The following is a 19,695-nucleotide window of genomic DNA, read 5'->3' as shown; positions in this document are numbered from 1 at the left end:
CAGTATCTTACTGGGGCCACAGGAAAGCTGGGGAGGGACTTTTGAGGCTGTCAGGAAGGGATAGGACATGGGGGAATGGATTCCAGCTGGAGGAGGGGAGATTGAGGTTGGATGTGAGGAAGAAGTTCTTCCCCATGAGGGTGCTGAGACCCTGGCACAGGTTGCCCAGAGAGGTGGTGGAAGCCCCTGGAAGTTTTTAAGGTCAGGCTGGATGGGGCTTGGAGCAACCTGGGCTGTGGGAGGTGTCCCTGCCCATGCAGGGGTTGGACCTGGATGAGCTTTGAGGTCCCTTCCAACCCAACCCATTTTGGGATTAGGACGAGCAAAACCCCTCTGCATACAAACGCTTTCGCTCCGCAGGTCCCGCCTTGCTCCGCGGCTGCTCCGGAGCTCCAGGACTCCCCGGGGGAAAGCGGGACCGACCCGGTGAGGCCCTCCACGGTTCCGGAAAGGAGGGACCGGGCCGGTGCGGCCCACCGTGGTTCTGGCGAAGTGGCCCTGGGCCGGTACGGCCCTCCCCACTTCTGGGAAGCCCGGGCCGGTCCGTCTCTCCGTGGTTCCGGGGAGGCTGTCCCGGTCCGGGGCGGGGCGGTACCGGGGTCAGGGCTCTGCTCGGTCCCTCCCTCTCCCGGCGGGCTGCTGGGAGGCCGCGGCTGTGCCAGGTCGGGCCCTGAGCAGAGGCAGGGGAAGCCCGGAACCGGGGCTGGAAGGTAAGGAGGAGCGGCCGGAGCCCGGCGGGACCGGGCTGAGGAGAGAGAGGTCTCGGTTCCGAGGCAGCCGAGGTGGAAACCTCTCGGCCCCCGCCTCCCCCTTGCCCCGTCTGTGCTCCCGAAGTGTTTCTGCGTTTTCCTGCGTTTTCCTGCGTTTTCCTGCCATTCGCGGGATTCTGGCCTCGGTTTCCGCCCCGTGAAGCAAACCGCAGGAATCGCAGCTTTTCCCAGCTCGGGTTGTCCTTTTCCCGTGTGCACTTCTGTAGGCAGCTCCTGCCTCTTGGTTCTTGCAGGCGTTCTGCTTTGGGTTCTCTGTATTCCGGCACTCTTTACCGTTTATTAAAAAAGACCCTGGGAGTGAAATGTGATGATCGTTTACCCGGAGCAAACGCTTTGTGGCGTCAGGAAGTTAAATCCTATTGCTAAAAGTGGGTGTATCCTTGTATCCACCTACGTATCCACCTACATATCCACCTATGTCTCCAACTTTGCATCCATCTATGTCTCCATCGTTGTCTCCATCGTTGTCTCCATCTTTGTATCCAACTTTGCATCCAACTTTGCATCCATGTCTCCATCTTTGTATCCTTCTATGTATCCACATATCTATATCTCTCTCTGTATCTCTCTATATGTCTCCATATCTATCTCTCTCTGTCTCTACCTCTCTCTACCTCTCTCTACCTCTCTCTACCTCTCTCTACCTCTCTCTACCTCTCTCTATCTCTCTCTCTCTATATATATATATCTATCTCTCTCTATCTCTTTCTATCTCTCCATATCTATCTCTCTGTATCTCTATCTCTCTCTGTTTCTGTCTCTATCTATCTATCTATCTGTCTGTCTATCTATCTATCTATCTATCTATCTATCTATCTAATCTCTGTCTCTGTCTCTGTCTCAGCACAGGGGGTGAGGAAAGCAGGGTGCCACCTTCCTCAAGGCTTCCCAAAGAAGCTTCTTGTGTCAGCAGCCCTGAGCATTGCCTCTGACACTCTCTAAAGGTGCTTTTTGGTAGTTTGGCAGCACCCAGGCCTGGGAAGAAATCTGGGAGCAGGTTGTGGTGGTAAAAGCTGTCAAAAAAAAAGTAAGGGTGTTGCTAGAAATGAAATCAATGCTTCTGGTGCACAGTTTGATGGAGTTGGGTGTCCAGCTCGTGGCAGAGGCTGTGTGTGCTGCCTTGTTGGAGGTGACACCCAGGCCTTACATGTTAATTTTTGTGCTTTTAGCTGCACTAATTCTCATCTCTGAGCCACTGGTGTCCATGCTTATCTGTGGGGTTCATCCCACTGCACACCAGCAGCACTTTTTGAAGTCCCTGTCTGTTCCTAGTCATTATTTCATCAAACTTTAGAGTCTGATGAAAAAAAGGAGATAATGGCCTTTGTGCTTTTTTGTAACTTAGTCACTGGAAAAAAAAAAAAAAGTTTCATTGTGCCTGCCATCTTAAGTCATACCAGTTTGCAAAAGAAACATCATAATGTTTGCTGGTTTATTTTCCTTCCATAATCTACTTCCTTAAGATGTTATTTCCAGACCTTTGTCCAGTGCAGGGTTTTTGTTGCTGCTGTTGATGGTGGTGTTGATATTCTGGTCTTTTAAGTGGTACTTTTTCTGCTCTCTGAAACAGGCTTTTTATAGTTATGGTAAAAACTGATCTGCAGCCTCTTTCATCTCCCAATGTTCTGTCTTGGGCAGATAGTTTATCATGCAGAAAAATCAAGTCTTGCTTTGTTGGTTCTCAGCAGAAAATAACTGCAGGTGAAACCATACAAGGGCCTGTAAGGTTGGTTGTGAGACTGTGAGATTGTGACATTGCTCATTCCTCTTGCTCAAGTGGTGAGACTTGAGATCACTTTAAATGCAGAACTCTTGGGGAAATTGTGTACCTGGCAGTTAGTTACTTATTTCTGATTTTTTTAAACATTATGTGACTATCTGAATTTCTGTAATGCCAGGTGTACATCTTGCTTCCAGTGGAGTTTGGTTCTGCTTTAGTGATTCCTTTTGTAGCACACTCCAAATTATTTGGAATTTTTTGTGTGTGTGCTCATCTTGCCTTGAGGATTAAAAAAATCCTTCAGGCCTTTTTTAAGAAACTAGATCAGAAAATGAAGAGTTACCAACTAAGATCCATCTGTGTCCTCCTTGGCCAGGCTGCCAATCACAAATAGGAGAGATGTTAACATACAAAACAGGGGAATTGCTTAAGGGCTGTGGTTTCTTCACAGTTTAGCCAAACCATGTCATAATCTAACTGGTAAATTGTCACAGTTGCCCAAACCCCTCCCCAGTTTTCAAACTGGGCTTCTGGGAGGGCTGCAGGCTGGAGCTGTGGGGTAGTGGTGGGAAGATGGATCCTTGGTTGTAATGAGCTGTGGCTTGGAGTTAACACTGACTTTCCCAAAATGAGCCTCAGTGGCTGAATCACTGATGGCTGCACTGGAGTCAAAAGAGGATTTATTTGACTGCTATAAGAAAGGATTAATTTTTTAACCCTCATAGAAAACAGGATATGACTTGGGTGGTGAAGTGATATGTAGTGCTTTTTTTCTTTTTTTTTTTTTTTTTTTTTTAGGTTTCTCAAAGTCAGGTGTGTTTGGTGAATCATGTAAATACATGCATGGACATCTATTTCTGGAACCCAGGAGGGAGCATTTGAAAATGCTGCCAAATGACTGGCTGGGTACAGGAGGAAGTTGGGGGTTTTGTGCCAACTAAAAGTCCTCCTGTTGCTGAAAGTTAAGCTGATTTGTTATTTTCTCCCATGATTTCTCAGGTTCTCAGGGTAGTAGGCAGGTCATGCATGGTTTCAATAGAAGTTCTCTCAGGTTTATAACATGAACAGAAACTACTGTGGTTTTAGCAGCTATTTTTTTAGCATCAGTTCAGTAGTCAGCTCGTATTTAGAGAGAATTTCAAGCTTGGGCATGTACTTCCCATCCAGTTTCTGACACCAGCCTTGGTAAGTCCAGCATAAATATCCAGTGTTAAGTTCAGAGTTTCTTTAATGAAGAATTAATCACTTCCAGCATCTGAGCTGACCACAAATAGAGACTTACATCCCATAAAGCATGGTTGCATAGAACATTAGTGCATCTCTGCTGGAAAGTGCCTCTTTTGGGGCTGTGTGCAAGTAAAATTTAAAAAAGGAAATGTTGATCTATCAGCCTTAGGGTACAAGCTGGGGGATCAGGCTCAGCCTCTTGAAAAAGATCCTCATTTTACCTGTGGTTGTAAATCTGAAGTTGGAGTTACCTGCTGCTTCTGAGTTGTGGTTTTGTACATTTTTTTTTTTAACATTTGCAATTCAGTGCATTGGATAAGTAACAGTTTGCTTCTTTTAACACCTTTCTCTTTTTTTCAGATATTTGATCACAAAATGAAGCCTGCAAAGCTGCACTGTTGGATTCTGGGTTGGCTTTCTGTGGCATTATGTTGTTTGTGCACTTCCCATAAGTACACCCAGAGGTAAGTTACACGTTAAGAAGAGATCTCTACAGGTCTTTCTGAAGTGCAGAGCTGAATAATTTAACTTTTTCATTTCTTATCTGCTATTTGTGAAATGTTATTCTTCCTTTAGGTGATTGGTGGGGGAGTGGAGTTCATGCCTAAGAAAAGTACATTTATTAACACATGGAAAAAGAGGGAAACTTAAACTACATTCAGTGCATTAACAAACTTTGCAGTCTTCCAGTCCAATCTTCAGCTTTAGATGAATCATTTAGACTCGTGACTCGGTAATGACAAAATTCAGAAATAATTTTGGAAGCATAACAAAAAGACTGGAATAATTTCTGTGGCATGTTTTGCACCAACTGTTCCAGTGTACACGTTTTTTGTTCTTCCTATTTTCTCAGTTCCAATAATTTTGAATTTCTTTTCATAAAAAGCTCAGATTCTTAGTGCACTGGAGCAGGAAACAAACTTTCCTCCTTCTCTTCACTCTTTTGGCCAGAAATTGTTAAAGGTGAAGCACCCAGTGCTGAACTTTGTGGCTACTGGGACTTGGGCTCTGGCTTGACAGGGCAGGATAACCTGGGTCAAAAAAAGGGAGATATCCCTGAAGCTGAATAGATATTGAAAATGGCTTTGCTTGGATTCCAGTTCAGAGCTCAAGTTCCTCAAACTTGCTCTGTTTAATAACCAAATTTTTCTGACCTTGACTTAGCCAGAAAGTTTGTTCTACCAGAGCTTGTTTTGGCACCATGGTCACTGCAGGAGTTCAGCTGCTATTTCAGATTCAGAAGAAACAAGGGATATTTCTAAGCAACAATTTCTTACAAGCAAGGAAACAAACTGCTCTGCAGTGTTGGGAAATTCTTCTGCTTGGGTTTCCACAGCAGCAGTAAAGTCCAGGTAGAAGAGTTAATAGTTTTCATTGTGTTTTATTTAAAAACCAGAGGTGCATGTGAATGCTTAAGAGAAAATGAGGCCATTGCAAAATAGCAAGACTAGAGGAAAAAAACCTGAGAAGTGATGTAACATGGGAGTATCCCTGCTTCCTCAAGATGAGAAGAATTAGCTTTCTTATATATATTTTTATATAACCTCTGGCAAGCAGTAATGAAGGACTTGTCCCTGCTAGTTCTCAGAGAATAACAATTTATTTTGACATCATTCTGTCAGTTTGAGCAATTTGCAGTTCTCTTTTTGTTGTTTTTCCCATTTGCTGTTCTATTTAGTCACTTAGTGGGGTTGCTTAACAGCTAAAAATATCTGCTGGAGTATCTGAACCAACAGGGGGTTTATCTACTTGCAGTTTATCCAGAATAGGTCTGTTCCAAACTGCTGGAAAATGCTTCTGTACAAGTGGCAAAGACATGACACAGGTTTCCAAAACTTTTAGTACAAAATTTTTAAGCTTTTTTTTTCTTTTTTAACTCTGCCTAGGTGCAAGACAGTAGTGATGCCTCTGAGTTACAGATCCCTTTATTCTAAGAGGCTTTGAAACACAAATGCTTCTGTAAAATATGGGATATTCCTTTAGTTCCTCCTTAGGTAACCTTAAGACCTAACCTTAACCTTAAGACCTTATGTCACAGTTTAAACTTAATTTATGGTAAACATTTTAAAAATGTCTATAATGTCTGTAAGTCAGAATTTAAATTAATTAGAATTTTTTTGTTGTTGTTCTGTTTTGTTCTGATTTTTTACCTTATTTATCACAAAGTTTGGAGCACTTTCAGGATCAAATTGCATCTCCTGCAGTTTCCACTACATTGCTTGTGGTTGTTTGGATTCTTTCCTTCTTAGAAGAGTAATTGCAGTTCCAAGAATGTTGTATTCTTCCTTTTCAGCCAATATACCCATCAAGAAGAATTAAAAGATTCTTAACATCCTAAACAAAGATTTTATTTTTTTTTTTAAATTGCTGTTGTGAAAGCTTGCCAGGAAGCACTCTGCTAAATGTAAAACTGAACAACATGTTTTTTCACCTTTTAAGAAATGGAAAGCATATGGAGATAGGATGCAAGGAATGGAATTTATTTAACAAAGGGATTTACTAAGAGGTTTCTAAATATGTTGTTTCTAGAGATTTGTTAGTGTTTGGAGTTATCAAATATTGTGATAGAATCTATAAAAGACAACCAGTTCTAAAAATCATTGCTTTATACTTGTAAGCATTGTGTTGCTGGCTGAAGGTGGTGCACTTTTTTAAATGTTTGAGTTAAAATGGATTTTTCTCTCTCTCTCTCCAGTGACAGCCACCCTCATGCCTGGAAGAAGCTGTATCTTGCTCACCACTGGCCAGTGACTGTTTGTAAGGTGAGATTTTTATCTTTGTTCTCTTTTACCCTGACAGAAGTGACCCTGGGCAATAAATGTTTGCAAGCAGCATGAGCAAAACCCAGCCTGCATTTAATCTTGCTTATGCCCTTAAATCTTCACAGGGGCTTTCTGGATCCTGGTGAAGCTGTTGCTGCTTGCCCTGCACTCCCCAGCAAACAAGAGAGGATTTTATGTGTTGCAGATGGAATTCACAGTCAATGTAGGGCACAATGTACACTAAGCCTCAATGGCTTGTTGTGTGTTTTGGGTTTTCTTGCTAGCTGTAAACTTAATCCCAGGCTTCCAGCAGGCTCTGTCAGGACACTTGGCTGCCTCCTCTGGCTGGAGACAGCAGGTTAGGGCTGGGGCTGTTCCACAAGTTTTACCTTTTGTAGCTCCAGTGTTTTAATGGCACACCATCAGTATGGATTCAGACAAGGAGAAGAGAGCTGGGAAGTTGCTAGGACCAAGTGTCTCTAAGAATTTCTCTACTTGAGGGCTAGAAACAAAAATGAACCCAATTTATTAACATATGTCTGTCAAAAACACAGCTAAGGGGTGTAGTACTTATGCCCCTCTTGCTACTGAACCTGCTGCCAGCTGGGAAGTTGAGCAGTTTCCCTGTGCTGGAAATACTCACAGGTCTCTCCTCATGCAGCTGAGATAAAAATGTGCTAAACTTGAGCCTGGAAGGTGTGATCAGGTTTGCTGACACAAGGATGAAGAATTCTATTGATAACAGAGAAGCTGCATTTTGGGGCAAAGGTCTCTGCAGCCAAAAAGATCCCAATTCTGGGAGACTTCAGTTTATTATTAAAATATTAGGCTCTTGTTTTTTGTGCTTTGGGTTTTTAATTTCTCACTCCTGTTTCTGGAACTATGTACAAAAGTAGGGACAGCAAGGGTCACATAATACCCAAATTTCTGAGGGAAAGCAGATGTACTTCACAGGGAATGTACTTTACATTATTTAAATGTACAAGAACAAAAGTCAGATGTGCACAACTGAGACCAAGGAGTGGCCACTGTTCTGGTCTTTGTTTGCTCCCCTTTTTTGGGGGGTAACAAGGGCAGATTTGCTGCATCACTGTTACTGACTTGGAGGAGGGGTGTTGGTGTTCAGGAGTTTGTAGCATGTGGCACAAGTGGGCTTTGTGAGTCAGTAGCAGTGCAAACCCACACTTACATGGCTGGGATACAAACAATTACAGCAATTTAAGAAAATAAGCAAACAAATCCTACAAACTAACCAAACAAAAAACCCCCACCAGCCAGTTTTCCCACCTGCTGACTGCTGCTCTTAATTCCTGGGTGGTGCTGTTGGTTAATTGACAGTTTATAAGCTTAGAGTTGAATTGAAATGAAACATTAAAGATACTAAGTGTCAGAAAATACCAGCTTTCTTACCCTTTATTGATTCCTTACGACTTTCTTTAGTAAGAATGGGACGGAAGTATTCCAGAGGTGTGAAGAAAAACTGAAATTAAAACCATAAGAAGTGACTTTTTGCTCAGTTTCATATCACTGAGTCATACGAAGAAGAATCTCAACTGTAGTTCCATAACATGTTTTGGGTTGGTTTTTTTTTCTAGTGTTAATGTAAGAGATGTTCCTAAATTCAGATGTCAGCTCTTTTTTTTTAAAGTATGTAGCTTCTTCTGCATCTTCAGTGTGTTTATGTTTTTCTTATGTTATTTGAGGGAGGAAATATTTTTATTGTCAGCCTTCAGTTTAAAAGTCTTGACATGATGCTGAAAAGCCAAGTAGCTGGGTGAGAACTGCAAAACATTGTGTCATTTATACAAAAACCTTTGAGACAATGTTTGGTGCAAGAATTTTCTCATTTATGCTTCCTAGATAAAGGAGCCTGTGGTAGGCTGCCCTGCTACATCTGTGGTCTGCAGTTGTGTATGGATGACCTAAATCTTAATTCCTGTTTTGTATAACTGTGTTCAAAAACTTTCCCAGACTTTTGGAGACCTGAGAGGCCTTTTTAAAAATGTAGTGAGCACAGTTCAGCCCTCCAGAAGTTTGAGAAGATAAATCTCACAACTTTTCCTGTGCCTTGAACTCTTTGTGGTCAGCTGCTGCTTTTTGAATGCTGTGATCAGCACAATTAAACTGGAGAGGGGTTTTTCATCACATCTTCTAACCTGTTAAAATAGAACTGTGAGTAGCATGGAAGCAATAGGAACCCTGGGACTTAAATTCTGACTCCTGCAGTAAAAGTGAAAGAGGAAGAGAGATGTTCTTCATGTGGTTAGAGATTCTGGGGCTACACAGCTGACCTAAAGCCTTCTACAAAGGTATCCACACTAAATTCACAGCCCTCAAGTGATTATGAATTTAATGTTCCTTTAAGCTGTGCCTGTGGTGCAGTTTTATTGAACTTCATGTGCTTGATTCATAAACTTTTGGTCACAAATGGATGTGAATCCTGGAAGGTGGAAATAGGAGCAACTCAAGGGCAAGAAGAGGGATTTTGGTGTTTTGCCCCCTCCCTTTTTATGGAGTTATGAAGGTGTTTAATGCATGAACCTCAGAAGAGAAATATTATTGCAGCTGTTGTGTCTTGGAGACTGCAAAAAGATAAAATCTGTGGATGTTTGCATGTGGAATGGGGAAAATGAGATGCAGGTTTGTAGGTTATTCAGTTCCTCCACTTTTGAGAATGGGAAGGGTGATAAGAAATGGGAACTAAGCCCTCCTGTGATCCAAATTTAAAATATTCCAGGCTTTCTCTTAGCACATCTGAGAAGTGCAGTTAAAGATTGAGTAAGGAGCAGAGTTGCAGTGTTCTTGTTACCACTCTTGGCTGAGAAAGCTGGTTAGCTGGCAGGTTGGTTTTCAGGGGATGATGGCCATTAATTTGCTGTATTTTGGGCTGGGTAGTTGAACTCTTTCAATTCCACAGAGCTTTTGTCTTGACACCAGCAATATTGTTTAGACATTAGCAGTGTTTGTTGAAAATATTCCTTTCAGGGAAAAAAAAAATAGCTGGTGCTGGGTTTAATTGCTTCTATTATTGCTGGCAGAGAGGGGAGGGAAGTGGGCAGAGAGCAAGAAAGTCTTGCAGAGCTTGCATTTTGCTGCCACTGGGCTGTGGCATGTGGAAGACAATTAGTGAAATTACAGGGCTCTCTCTGCTCTTTTCTACACTCAGCTCTGGCTCTGGCATCACATAAAAAGCATTGTGGCATAATTAAGACAGGGTGCAGGGCCAAAAAGGAAAGCTGTTATTGTGAGGGAGGAGCCTGAGGAGGTTGTTATTTAATGGCAAAAAAATGTTTGTGAAAAAGTCTTAATTACTAAGCAGAATAATCAGGGGAAACACAGTAATGGCATTCTGCAGTGTGTGAACGTGGATTGGTTTTGGTTTGTTGAGGAATGTGTACTACTCTAAAAAATACAATTAATGTGGAGGCTATTCCTCCTGCATTAGAAAAAGCTTTGGCTGGAACCCTTTTTTGAAGGAGCACACATAGACTTTCCTCTTCTCTCCATTCCTTGTCACTCAAGTAAAAAAGCAGCTTCCAACCATTTTATTTGGGATATGAAACTTTCTTGGTCTCTTCTTTGTACTTTTCCAGTTAAATCCAACAACAAATCAACACTAAAAAAAACCTCCAAGATGTTTGAATAACACAGTAGTTTATTCTGATGGCTTTTATCTTATTGAAAACATCCAATGATGAGAAAAATCCAGAGAGCTGCCACTGGAATATGAGAAATGCAGATTGGGCTCCATTCTTTCTATGCCCTCCACACCTCTCCTTTGTCTTCTTTTCATGCTTCCTCTTTCAGGGTGCCTCCTGATGCTCACTTGATCTGTTTCAAAATTTTCATGTCAATTGGTCTCTGCTAAGGGGCACCTGATCCATGTCAGCTTCAAGTTACTGGAGCTCACCAGTTCCTGATCTGGGCAAGCAAAAGTTCTCATGTCTGACCAGAGTCTTGCTCTGACCAGAGGCAGATCAGCAACTGACCTTTCATTTTTTTTCCTCTAAACCATTATCCCTGTACACACAGAACAAATATTCTATCTTTTTGTTTTCCACAGATGAGTGCTAATGATTGTCATGACCCTCCAGAGTACTGGACAATCCATGGACTGTGGTATGATTATTGGGTGTTTATTTCAGCCTGGAAAGGAAAAAAATCAAGTTTTGTACCAGGATGTTTAGTGTTTGGTTGTTGTTTGTTAGTTTGGTTTTTTTAAGGCTTAATCTGCCTGCTTTTATTAGTCCTTAAAACCAAAGTCTTAATTTCACTGGAAATCAAAACCCTCTGGTCTGATATGAAACTGAAATATACTTCTGTATATCATAACTCCCTCAGCTCCTGAAATCCTCTTGCCACATGAGCATTTTACTTATGCTCCTTATAAGATCAGGAATGTTCTCAAACAAAAAGAGCAGTATATCCTCCCCTTACTTCCTGAGTAAAGAAAATGAATTAATGTCTTCTGGCTGCTTGTGGCTTTAAATATCTCAGCTCAGCACAAACATTGCAAATGCAAAGGAAAAACTAATTTGCTTTGAAGGAATCACTTCACTGCAATTAGTTCCAAGCACAGCCATTCCAAGTTTTTCCTGACAAATATAGGGAAAAATGAGTAAAGGAGTTTAAGCCCTGGAAAGGTGAGCAGCATTATCTGAATCTCCAGTCAGTGTCAGGTTTCTCAGCTGGTGCAAAGGTTGAGGAGGACCCTTCTGTACCATTTACTCTCCTTGGATGTTTTTTTCATGGTTAATGTGTTGAATTTTTACTTCTACTTTACTTCCTTTTACTGCTTAACCCAGATGCAATTTTAAATAAAATCTCTGGCTATAATCTTGCATATTTGAAACACAGGCCAACGACATAGCATAAAATGTTGCTAGTTATGGTCAGTGAATTAGGAGGCATCTTTTTTCACTTTTATTTTGCTTCCCTAGGCCTGACAAAACTGAGGAGTGTAACAGGACATGGCATTTTAATGTCACTGAGATCAAGGTATTTATCTAAAGCAAAAACAGTGGTGCCAAGCAGAGCTGATTGCAGTTACTTTTGTGCATCCTACCTGCAAAATCTGCAGCTTGTGATGTTTGCTGAGAGGTGTGTTCTTTTAAGGACTCCACAAATTCCCCAGGTGCTCTTGGTAGTACTTGAAGTTTCAGTGCTTGTGATCATTGGCAGCTGTTCCTACCTGAGTTTGTGGACATGCAGCTTGACTTGTTTCAGCCACATTCTCCTCAAAAAAAAAAATATCTGGAAATTTGCAGAGGCAAAAATTAACTGTGGGAAAAAGGGTACAGTCTGTGTTCTCTCTTCCACTTTCTACTGCAAAATCAGAACTCAGAAAATAAAACTGTTCAGAGAACATTTTTCTTTTCCCCACTATTAGTCCTTCTAAATTCCCTTGTTTTAAATAATAATTTAAAAATCATATTTCATTCAGATGTGCTGTAAGTGGGGATAGGAGGCTTGAACTGTGAAATGCTGCCTGACTGAGCAGCTTCCACAACTGCACACTTGTCCATCAGACAGCTTTTCCAGAACAGCAGGGAAAAGGAACCTTTTCTTTTTCAGCTGGGGATGCTGAAGATGAGGCTTCAGTCCTAGAAAATAGATTGGTGCACGTAGAGTTTTTTAACCCTGTAGCTGCATTTATGACTTGTGGTGGTTTCAGGACCTGATGTCAGACATGAGACGCTTCTGGCCTGATGTGCTGCACTCATCTCAGAATCGTACCCAGTTCTGGTGAGTACAGAAAAGCATAACAAATATTTTGCATATTGTTTGATTTTTTTTAAAAAAAAAAATCCATCTGAGTCAGTAATTCTTTGGGTGAGGTGCTGTGCAATGCCCAGGAGGCCACTGAAAGCTGTGCTTCTTTGCAGTCTCATTTACAAAATAAATCTTGATTTCTTGTTGGAGCACCTGCAAAATGCAGGGCTTAAAGAGAGGGCTATTGCAGAGGGTTTGGAGAAATGAAACTTGCTGAGGAAACACAGACTGTGTTTCCTCCCTTGCCCCCAGGGAGGAGGAGCAGCTGCTGTTGAAACTAAAATCTGAGTAGCAGAAATCCCCCTGGGATGTTCAGAACCAACTTCCAGGAGGTGCCTCTTCCCAGGCAGCTTTGCTGTCTTGCTCTCCCTGAGTCACCTCTTTGGCTTCCTCACAGAGGAGAAAATGGAAAACCAGGATGCACTGGCTCATCCTAGCCACTTCTCTCCAGAACTCTCTATTTTCACTCACTTTCCTAGTAAGCTAAAATCATATTTAGAGTTCAGTTTCCTTGGTTCTTGGGAAGGGAAAGGGAGATGTTGATCTGCCTCGACAGCAGCAATTTTTTTCTGCTTTTCCATCATTCTCTTTGCTTCTGAATGACCAGACACTTGGACCAAAGAAAGAAATAGGTGGTGTTTGGGTCTGTGCAGCCTTTAGTTTGCCTGCATTATTGTAAACCAAAATCAGTGGCCATTCAAATGAATTTGCTGAGCCAGGAGCTGCATCAGCCAAGGTATGGACGTGCAATTTGTTGTTCCAGTGACAGTGTTAACATCAGCTAAGAGGCAGAGCATGTAGCTAGAGGCAGTGCCTCTCAAGGGCCTCTTAAGTTTTCCTTGGAAGCTCAGGAAGTACAGGTTTATGCTACCTTAAACTCTTCCTGGATTTAGGATAAGAAAAAAATCCATCACCTCCCATGCCCTGCCCATTTCCCTGTTCCTAAAGCCAGGTCCATGCCAGTGCTTGGTTTGCTAACAGGTATTTTGGTGGGCAGCAGGTAAGAACAGATACAAGCAAAACCCTTTCCCTTGCAGTTCAAGGGTTGCAAATAGCACTTATGTCAATACCTGGAAATATAATTGGAAATACCATTTAAAAAAACCTACAGAAGTCAGGTCAGAACACTGTAACTCATAATTTGATTGACAGAGTTATTCACTGCCTTTCAGGAAGGTGACAAGTGCACTGCAATTGGCAGTTTAATTGCAGATATTGTAAATGCAAGCTTTTAAGCCAACTGATAATCAGTAAGAACCCACTGTCTCTCTTCAGTTAAAATACTGTATTTCCTGCAGTATAAAAATAAATAAAAATAAGAATCTCTACAGTGTAAAATTCCTGATAGAGGAGAAATAAGAATCTGAATGTAAACCTGACTATTCACTGTTTTTATGGTGGTTTGTCATTTGTACATGAGGCTCAAGTAGAATTATCTAGTGGCCTAGTTAAAGGATAATGAATAACACTGAGGTGTTAATTCTTTAGATTTCTAGACAGGTTCTTTCAAGTTACTCAGTGGAACTTGCAGCACCATCATTTCCAAACTGCTTTGAAATGGAAGAGGTAAAGGTGACATTTCCTGTCCCTTTGCTGACTGGTCAGCATTAGCTGTGTCTAAAAATGCCTTTTGCACAAATTCAGACATAATTTATAGGAAAACAGAATACTGATTCTGATTGTCCCAGGCCCATAATAATATCCAAACCATCAGACCATCATCTGCTTCATGCTGATCACATCAATTTGAAAAGTCTTTTTCTTGCAGCTGCCAGTGTAAATGCCAGCTCAGTTATACATTTTTAACATGACTTACTGCCTGAAAGGATGTTTTCTTGGTCTGATGTTAAAAAACCATAATCAGGGGACTGCTTGGGCTTTTTCCTCACTCCCTGATAGGCCCAGAATCTCTTGGTGGATGATTCTACCCCAAAATTATGTAGGTTCTGCTGTCATTGAAGTGATGGGAGTGTTCTTGGTATTTGTTTGAATACTTTCTTTGTATTTTTTTGAGTACAGTGTCCTCCTTCACACGTGTGGCCTTTCAGATGCTTGATTAGAGTACATTGGCTGACTTGTGCAGCAGTTCTATCTGCAAATAATGTTTTCTAAACCTGGTATTTTGTTTTCCTCCCACAGGAAACACGAGTGGGATAAGCATGGCACTTGTGCAGCCACACTCGAGGTCCTTAATTCTCAGAAGAAATACTTTGGCACAGCCTTAGAACTCTACAAGCACATTAATCTAAACAGGTGTGTGAATGAACTCAGTGATCTGCCTCTCATCTCAAACAGCTTCTAAAAGTTTCAAGTCGAGCCTAAAAAAAAATTAATTCTAAAACTCTGATGGTAGAAGGGAAATGGTTATTAGAATACATCACAGTCAGCACTGGAGTTCAGAGGAAGGCTTTTTATTCTGAGAAGGATATCTCAGGTCAGTGCTGAGCTGGTAAGCCAGCAGCATTCATTGCAGCCCCATTTTAGAAAATCAAGGCAGTAAATTTTGAGAAGCTGTGTTGGCTCTGCCTCCCTGCTAAAAGCTGTGGTAGCTGTCAGCTTCTAAACCAAGTGAGAAAACTCTCCACAACTTCTGAGTCATACTGAGACCTGAACACTTCTTTGTAGAGAAGACAGAGGGAAAGCCAAGCTGCAGGAAAAATCAGGAAGAACATCCTGGAAAAAGACTGAGGAAACAGCAGGAGGGGATGTCCTGAAGAGCAGTGTCCAGGCAGCCCTCTGCTGTCCTTGTCACACCACCCTGATGTGACACCCAAGTCTCATGCACTTTGGTGTGCACAGAGGAAATCCACCTTCCCCCCACCCCTGTTTTTCTAGGTGTCTTACTCAGGATTTTCTAGACACATTTCTTAGGAGTGTGTCATGTGCTGTGTTAAATTTAATAATGTCTGGGAAGTCAGTTGCCTCAGGAGCTGGGGTGGTGTGACTAAAACATTGCACAGATGGCACAGTGACCAGCTATGTGACTTGATATCAGCATTTATAACAACAAAAAAGAAAAGAGATGGAAACATGTTGAAATTCATTGCTCACACCATATTCTCCAGTGTAAAAATGAATATAATTAAGTTAATTTTTACTGTAAAGAAGAAAGACTGCTAATGTTCTCCTTCTGATTCATTTACACTTGGAGAAGAAAAAGTAGGATCAGAGGTTACATTATTTTTTTGCAAAAAGGAACTTTTGAATAAGAGGACCTCATGCAGGCTCCTAGAGGATGGCAGAACTTAATCTACCTTACTGGCCTCCTACATCCAGTGTCAAATGGCTGTGATAATGAAGTTGTGTCTTCATACCAGAACCATGAAAAAGTTCTGTCTTTGTTTCAGTTGTCTCCTGAAAGCTGGGATAAAGCCAAGTAGTTCATATTACCAGGTAAGAGGCAGATTTTATAAAACAAAATCATGTGTGCATGTGCTTGTTTATTTTTTTCAGCAGGAGAATTTCTAGAGAACAAGTGATCTCTTTTTTAGTTGTATTGTTCTTTAAGGTTATGCTTTTTCTAAATGCTTTTGTGAACTTAAAGTGTTTGAAGATGTGCTAGTGACTTTTTTTTTTTTTAAATTTCTCAGATGGCTACCATAAAGGAAGCCCTTACAAGATTTTATGGTGTGACACCAAAGATCCAGTGTCTTCCTCCAGAAGAGGTAAAAATCCCAAACAGACACACCTTCCCCAAACTGAAAAACACAAAAAAACTTCTTTTCTTCCTTTAGAAAGAGAACTTTCCATCAAAAAAACAAAAGCAAAGATAGAGTGAAAATTCTTCAGCGTGGTGAAACTCAGGTCTGGGTGCTCTTGTAGCTCTTTACAGATTAGATACTGCTTGATTCTTGGAGTTCAGTCCATAAAAACTTAGTTTATGTACTGGCACCACTCAGCTCAGCTTCTCTTCCTCTTCCCACAGCTTTTCCTTAATGCAGAAATATTGTTCAGGGGGGAATTGTCCAATATTACCTAATAACTGCTGTTAATATATTTATCCAGAGAGTGGGAACTCTGGGTTTTAGAGGTCTCTTTGCCCTAAAAGCTTTGCACCTGCATCTCTTGCATGATGTAACCACCACACCAGAGGTGCTGCTGTAGCTGAGGGGTTTCCTGAAGCTTAATTGCCACACAGGCTGTTCTCAAACCCCCTTTACTTAAAGAAGTGCCAAAAAAGGCATTTTGAGGCTCTCTGTGGTTCAGGATGAGCATTATCTTTACTGCTTCGTGCTTCACAGCACAACCATTGGTGAAGAAAAATAGAAAGAAATGGAAATTTTAGGTATTGTTGTTTCAGAAGGAGAGAACATGGCAGACAGGGGCAGTGTGTTGTAGGGTAAAATGCAGGTCCCCATGTCTGATCCATAAATGCCTTGGAAGAACAAAAAGAACAAAAGATCATTCTGAACAATTACCTGGGTAGGCTGCATAGGTTGTTCCTTTCCTTTCTCAGCTGGGTTATTCTGCTTTTATTCAAAGAGAAAACAAACAAGCAAAAAAACAAAGGCCCAGGTTATCTTTTCCCCTCACAAGTGGTTCCTTATTATCTCAGCTTGATAAAAGTGGTTTGCTGCAAAACAGTTGACAGAGTTATTGCCCTCACAGAGACAACAGTTTGATGAAAACTTGCCAGAATACTGTTGCTACTGGAGTTTAATAGCTTCTGTGTTTGCAGCTCATTTGCTTTAGCAGTGCTCTTGGGTTTTTTATACTCAGATGGTTCTTTGCATGAAAAACAATGCTAGGCTACAATTCTTTTAAATATGCATTTTTAGCTACTTTGAGCAAAAAAAAAAAGGAGAGTGGAATGTGAATTACACCCTCACCCACCTCTTCATGTTGAAAAAATACAGAGCTAACCTAAACCCTAATTTCTAGTTCTGATCACTCTAGTTTTGCTGTTGCTTTCAGTAGAATTGGATACTGCTCAAATGATGTGACAGTAATTTACAGCTTGAGTCTCCTCTGCTCAGCAGCTGAGGCTAATGGATTGTAGAAAGGAAAAGGCACATTTCAGTTATTTAAAAGTAGCCCTTTTCAGAGTTCCAGACTTGTCAATGGCTGGAGTGTATTATGGGGGTACTTTGATGCCTAAAACATTGTAGACTTGCTGTGTTTTTAGGATTCTTAAAAAAAACCCCAGAACTAACAAAAAATCCAAACCCAAAACAACCCCCAACCAAAAAAAAAACCCACCCTGAAACCAACATCAACAAAAAAATCCACCATGATTACTTTTGTCTTGTACATATCTTTTTCTCTTGCTTAGTGATTTGAAAACCAATTTTCTCCCACGTGCACTTTGTCATATCTGAGCATTTCTGAGGTTTGTGTATAATCATTTTTTGAACAAGAAAGGCTTCCATGCCTGCCTGCCTGTTTTATTCATGGCCAATATTTTTCCTCCTAGTCTGTCCTGTAATCCAAAAAATGACATTTCTGCTCCTCTTGACATCTTGCTTCTCTATTATTTTCAGTGAAAGGTAGTGTAAAACCAAATTTGTTTTCTCCTTTTGGGGGAATTTTCTTTGCCTTCATTTCTGCCCTGCTACAGAAGAGGGTGATTTTTCAGGTCACATATCCCCTTCAGTATTCACAGAGTTCAACCAAACTCCCCAAATTGATTCCCCAAATTGTTACTGAATTGTCTTTTTGGAATCTGTGCCTTTGCCTTCTTGTTCTTTAAAGCCAAGTGTGTACTGCAGGCTGTTCAGAATGGATGCTTCTGGCACCCATCTCCTTTTTCAGGTGGCATATCCCCAGATCAGCCCTCAGGTGTTCTATAGGGAGGGCAATGCATATGAAGAATTGGTCTGTCCTCCCCATCAAGCTGATCTCATCCCTTATCTTTCCAGGGTGAAAAAGCCCAAACAATTGGTCAGATTGAGTTCTGCTTCACCAAAGAACTGCAGCTGGAAAACTGCACAGCAGCACTGGAGCCTGAATCCAACCCACTGCACCTTGACTTGAAGCTTGGAACTGAGGAGCTGTCTGTCTGCAGTGATGCTCTGCCAACCTATTACCCTGCACAGGTCCAGGATCACAACTGAAGCCATCAGAATTTGACAGAACTGTTAAAACAGCAACAGAAACCCCAAATCCTTAAACACTGTACCTTGGAAAGCAGTCTTGGCTTAGCAATATTCCAAAGCCCTGTCCATATCACAGGGATGTTGGGAAAATCGCTGCTGGAAGACCTTACTTCTTTTGCCATTAAAGGAGAATGATCCACATTGTCATCCCAGCTGCTGAAGTATTAATTGTGGCTCTGCTATTAATGAGAATCTGATTTACAGTTTTGCCTGGGCTTCTTGGCTTGCTTATGCTTTGAATAGATGTTCAGAAGAGAACTCTGACTTAGTTTTTTCCATGAAAATAAGGTGAAACAGCAAACAGTGCAGGATTTTCAGTGAAGAGTACTCATGTTACCAAGAGTGCATCCCTAGCCCATAATATAATATTTAATAACATGCCACAAAGTTGGGTATTGCCAAAGGGGACCATTTTTGGGTGACAACCCCTGCATGGTGCTGTGTTGGTGTAAGTGGCTCATCTGTTTTTCAAAGAAAGACAATTACTGCTCCAGGAACCATCTGCTAGGAGACTCCTACTGTGAAAACAAACATGTTGTTGTTTCTCTATCACCATTCTTTTAGGGCTCTTTTACCTTGCCATCCACAATGCTGCCAGTTTTTAGTCCTTTCATCAGAAACTCATTTATTTTTTTTAGCAGCAAAGAAACGAGTCTGATCTGGTCTTTGTTGTATCTGTATTTCAGTTGGAGCTGTATTTCAGTAGAGCAAGGGCTTCTCTTTCAAAATTTGCCTTTCTTCCCAAGAGGGGGAACATGCTGATGTAGATTAATACTGCATCAGTATGGTAATGATAATCAGCCCTTGTGGTTTTCTGGCAGCCAGGGCAGGTTCAGTTCATGTTGAACATGACCAGAAAAACAACAATTCCCCCATTTCTGACACCTTCCAAGCAAGAAAATTAAGGAGATCACTAATATCTTTATTTCTTCCAATTACCAAAAATTATCTGAGCCTAAAGAAGACAAATGTTCCTTAGGAGAAATGTTTTCTTTCTGCAAAGGAACAGCCCAAGGCTCATGTACTTTTTCAAATTGTCTTTATCCATCCCTTTCAAATGGTAATGAGATGGTGCATAGATTTTGGGTGGACTACATGGAGTGCAAACAGCTTAGTGTGAATATTGATTTAAAATTCCCATCATAAGCTGATTCTGTTTTTTTAAAAGGGAATATCATGCCTTTTCCTTTAGGTTGTGCTGGTTTTTTAATGGTTTGTATTTTTTTTGTCCTTTGGTGAAGTCCCTTGTTCTCCTTTTCCTTGCAAAGATCTTGGAGTGCAGTGTCACATCCTTGCTTGTTGATTTAGTCACAAGTGAGGGAAGTGGAAACAGAGGTTGGTAACCACCA

General features: G+C 41.3%; 1 protein-coding gene across 1 annotated transcript; it reads left to right on the top strand.

The window, feature by feature from the left end:
* The first annotated feature begins 561 nt into the window (after positions 1–561).
* RNASET2 (ribonuclease T2) lies at positions 562–18,493 on the top strand. Its single transcript, XM_071738829.1, has 10 exons — positions 562–710; positions 4,078–4,181; positions 6,413–6,479; positions 10,543–10,598; positions 11,420–11,477; positions 12,154–12,224; positions 14,391–14,504; positions 15,599–15,644; positions 15,842–15,916; positions 18,110–18,493. The coding sequence occupies exons 2-10, from the start codon at positions 4,093–4,095 to the stop codon at positions 18,302–18,304; spliced, it is 771 nt and encodes a 256-aa protein (XP_071594930.1). The 5' UTR covers positions 562–710; positions 4,078–4,092; the 3' UTR covers positions 18,305–18,493.
* The last annotated feature ends 1,202 nt before the right edge of the window (positions 18,494–19,695 follow it).

The sequence above is a fragment of the Heliangelus exortis genome, chromosome 3 (assembly GCF_036169615.1).
Source record: "Heliangelus exortis chromosome 3, bHelExo1.hap1, whole genome shotgun sequence".
NCBI lineage: Eukaryota > Metazoa > Chordata > Aves > Apodiformes > Trochilidae > Heliangelus > Heliangelus exortis.
Note: the sequence above shows the minus strand (reverse complement) of the source record. Positions and strands in the feature narration are given on the sequence as shown.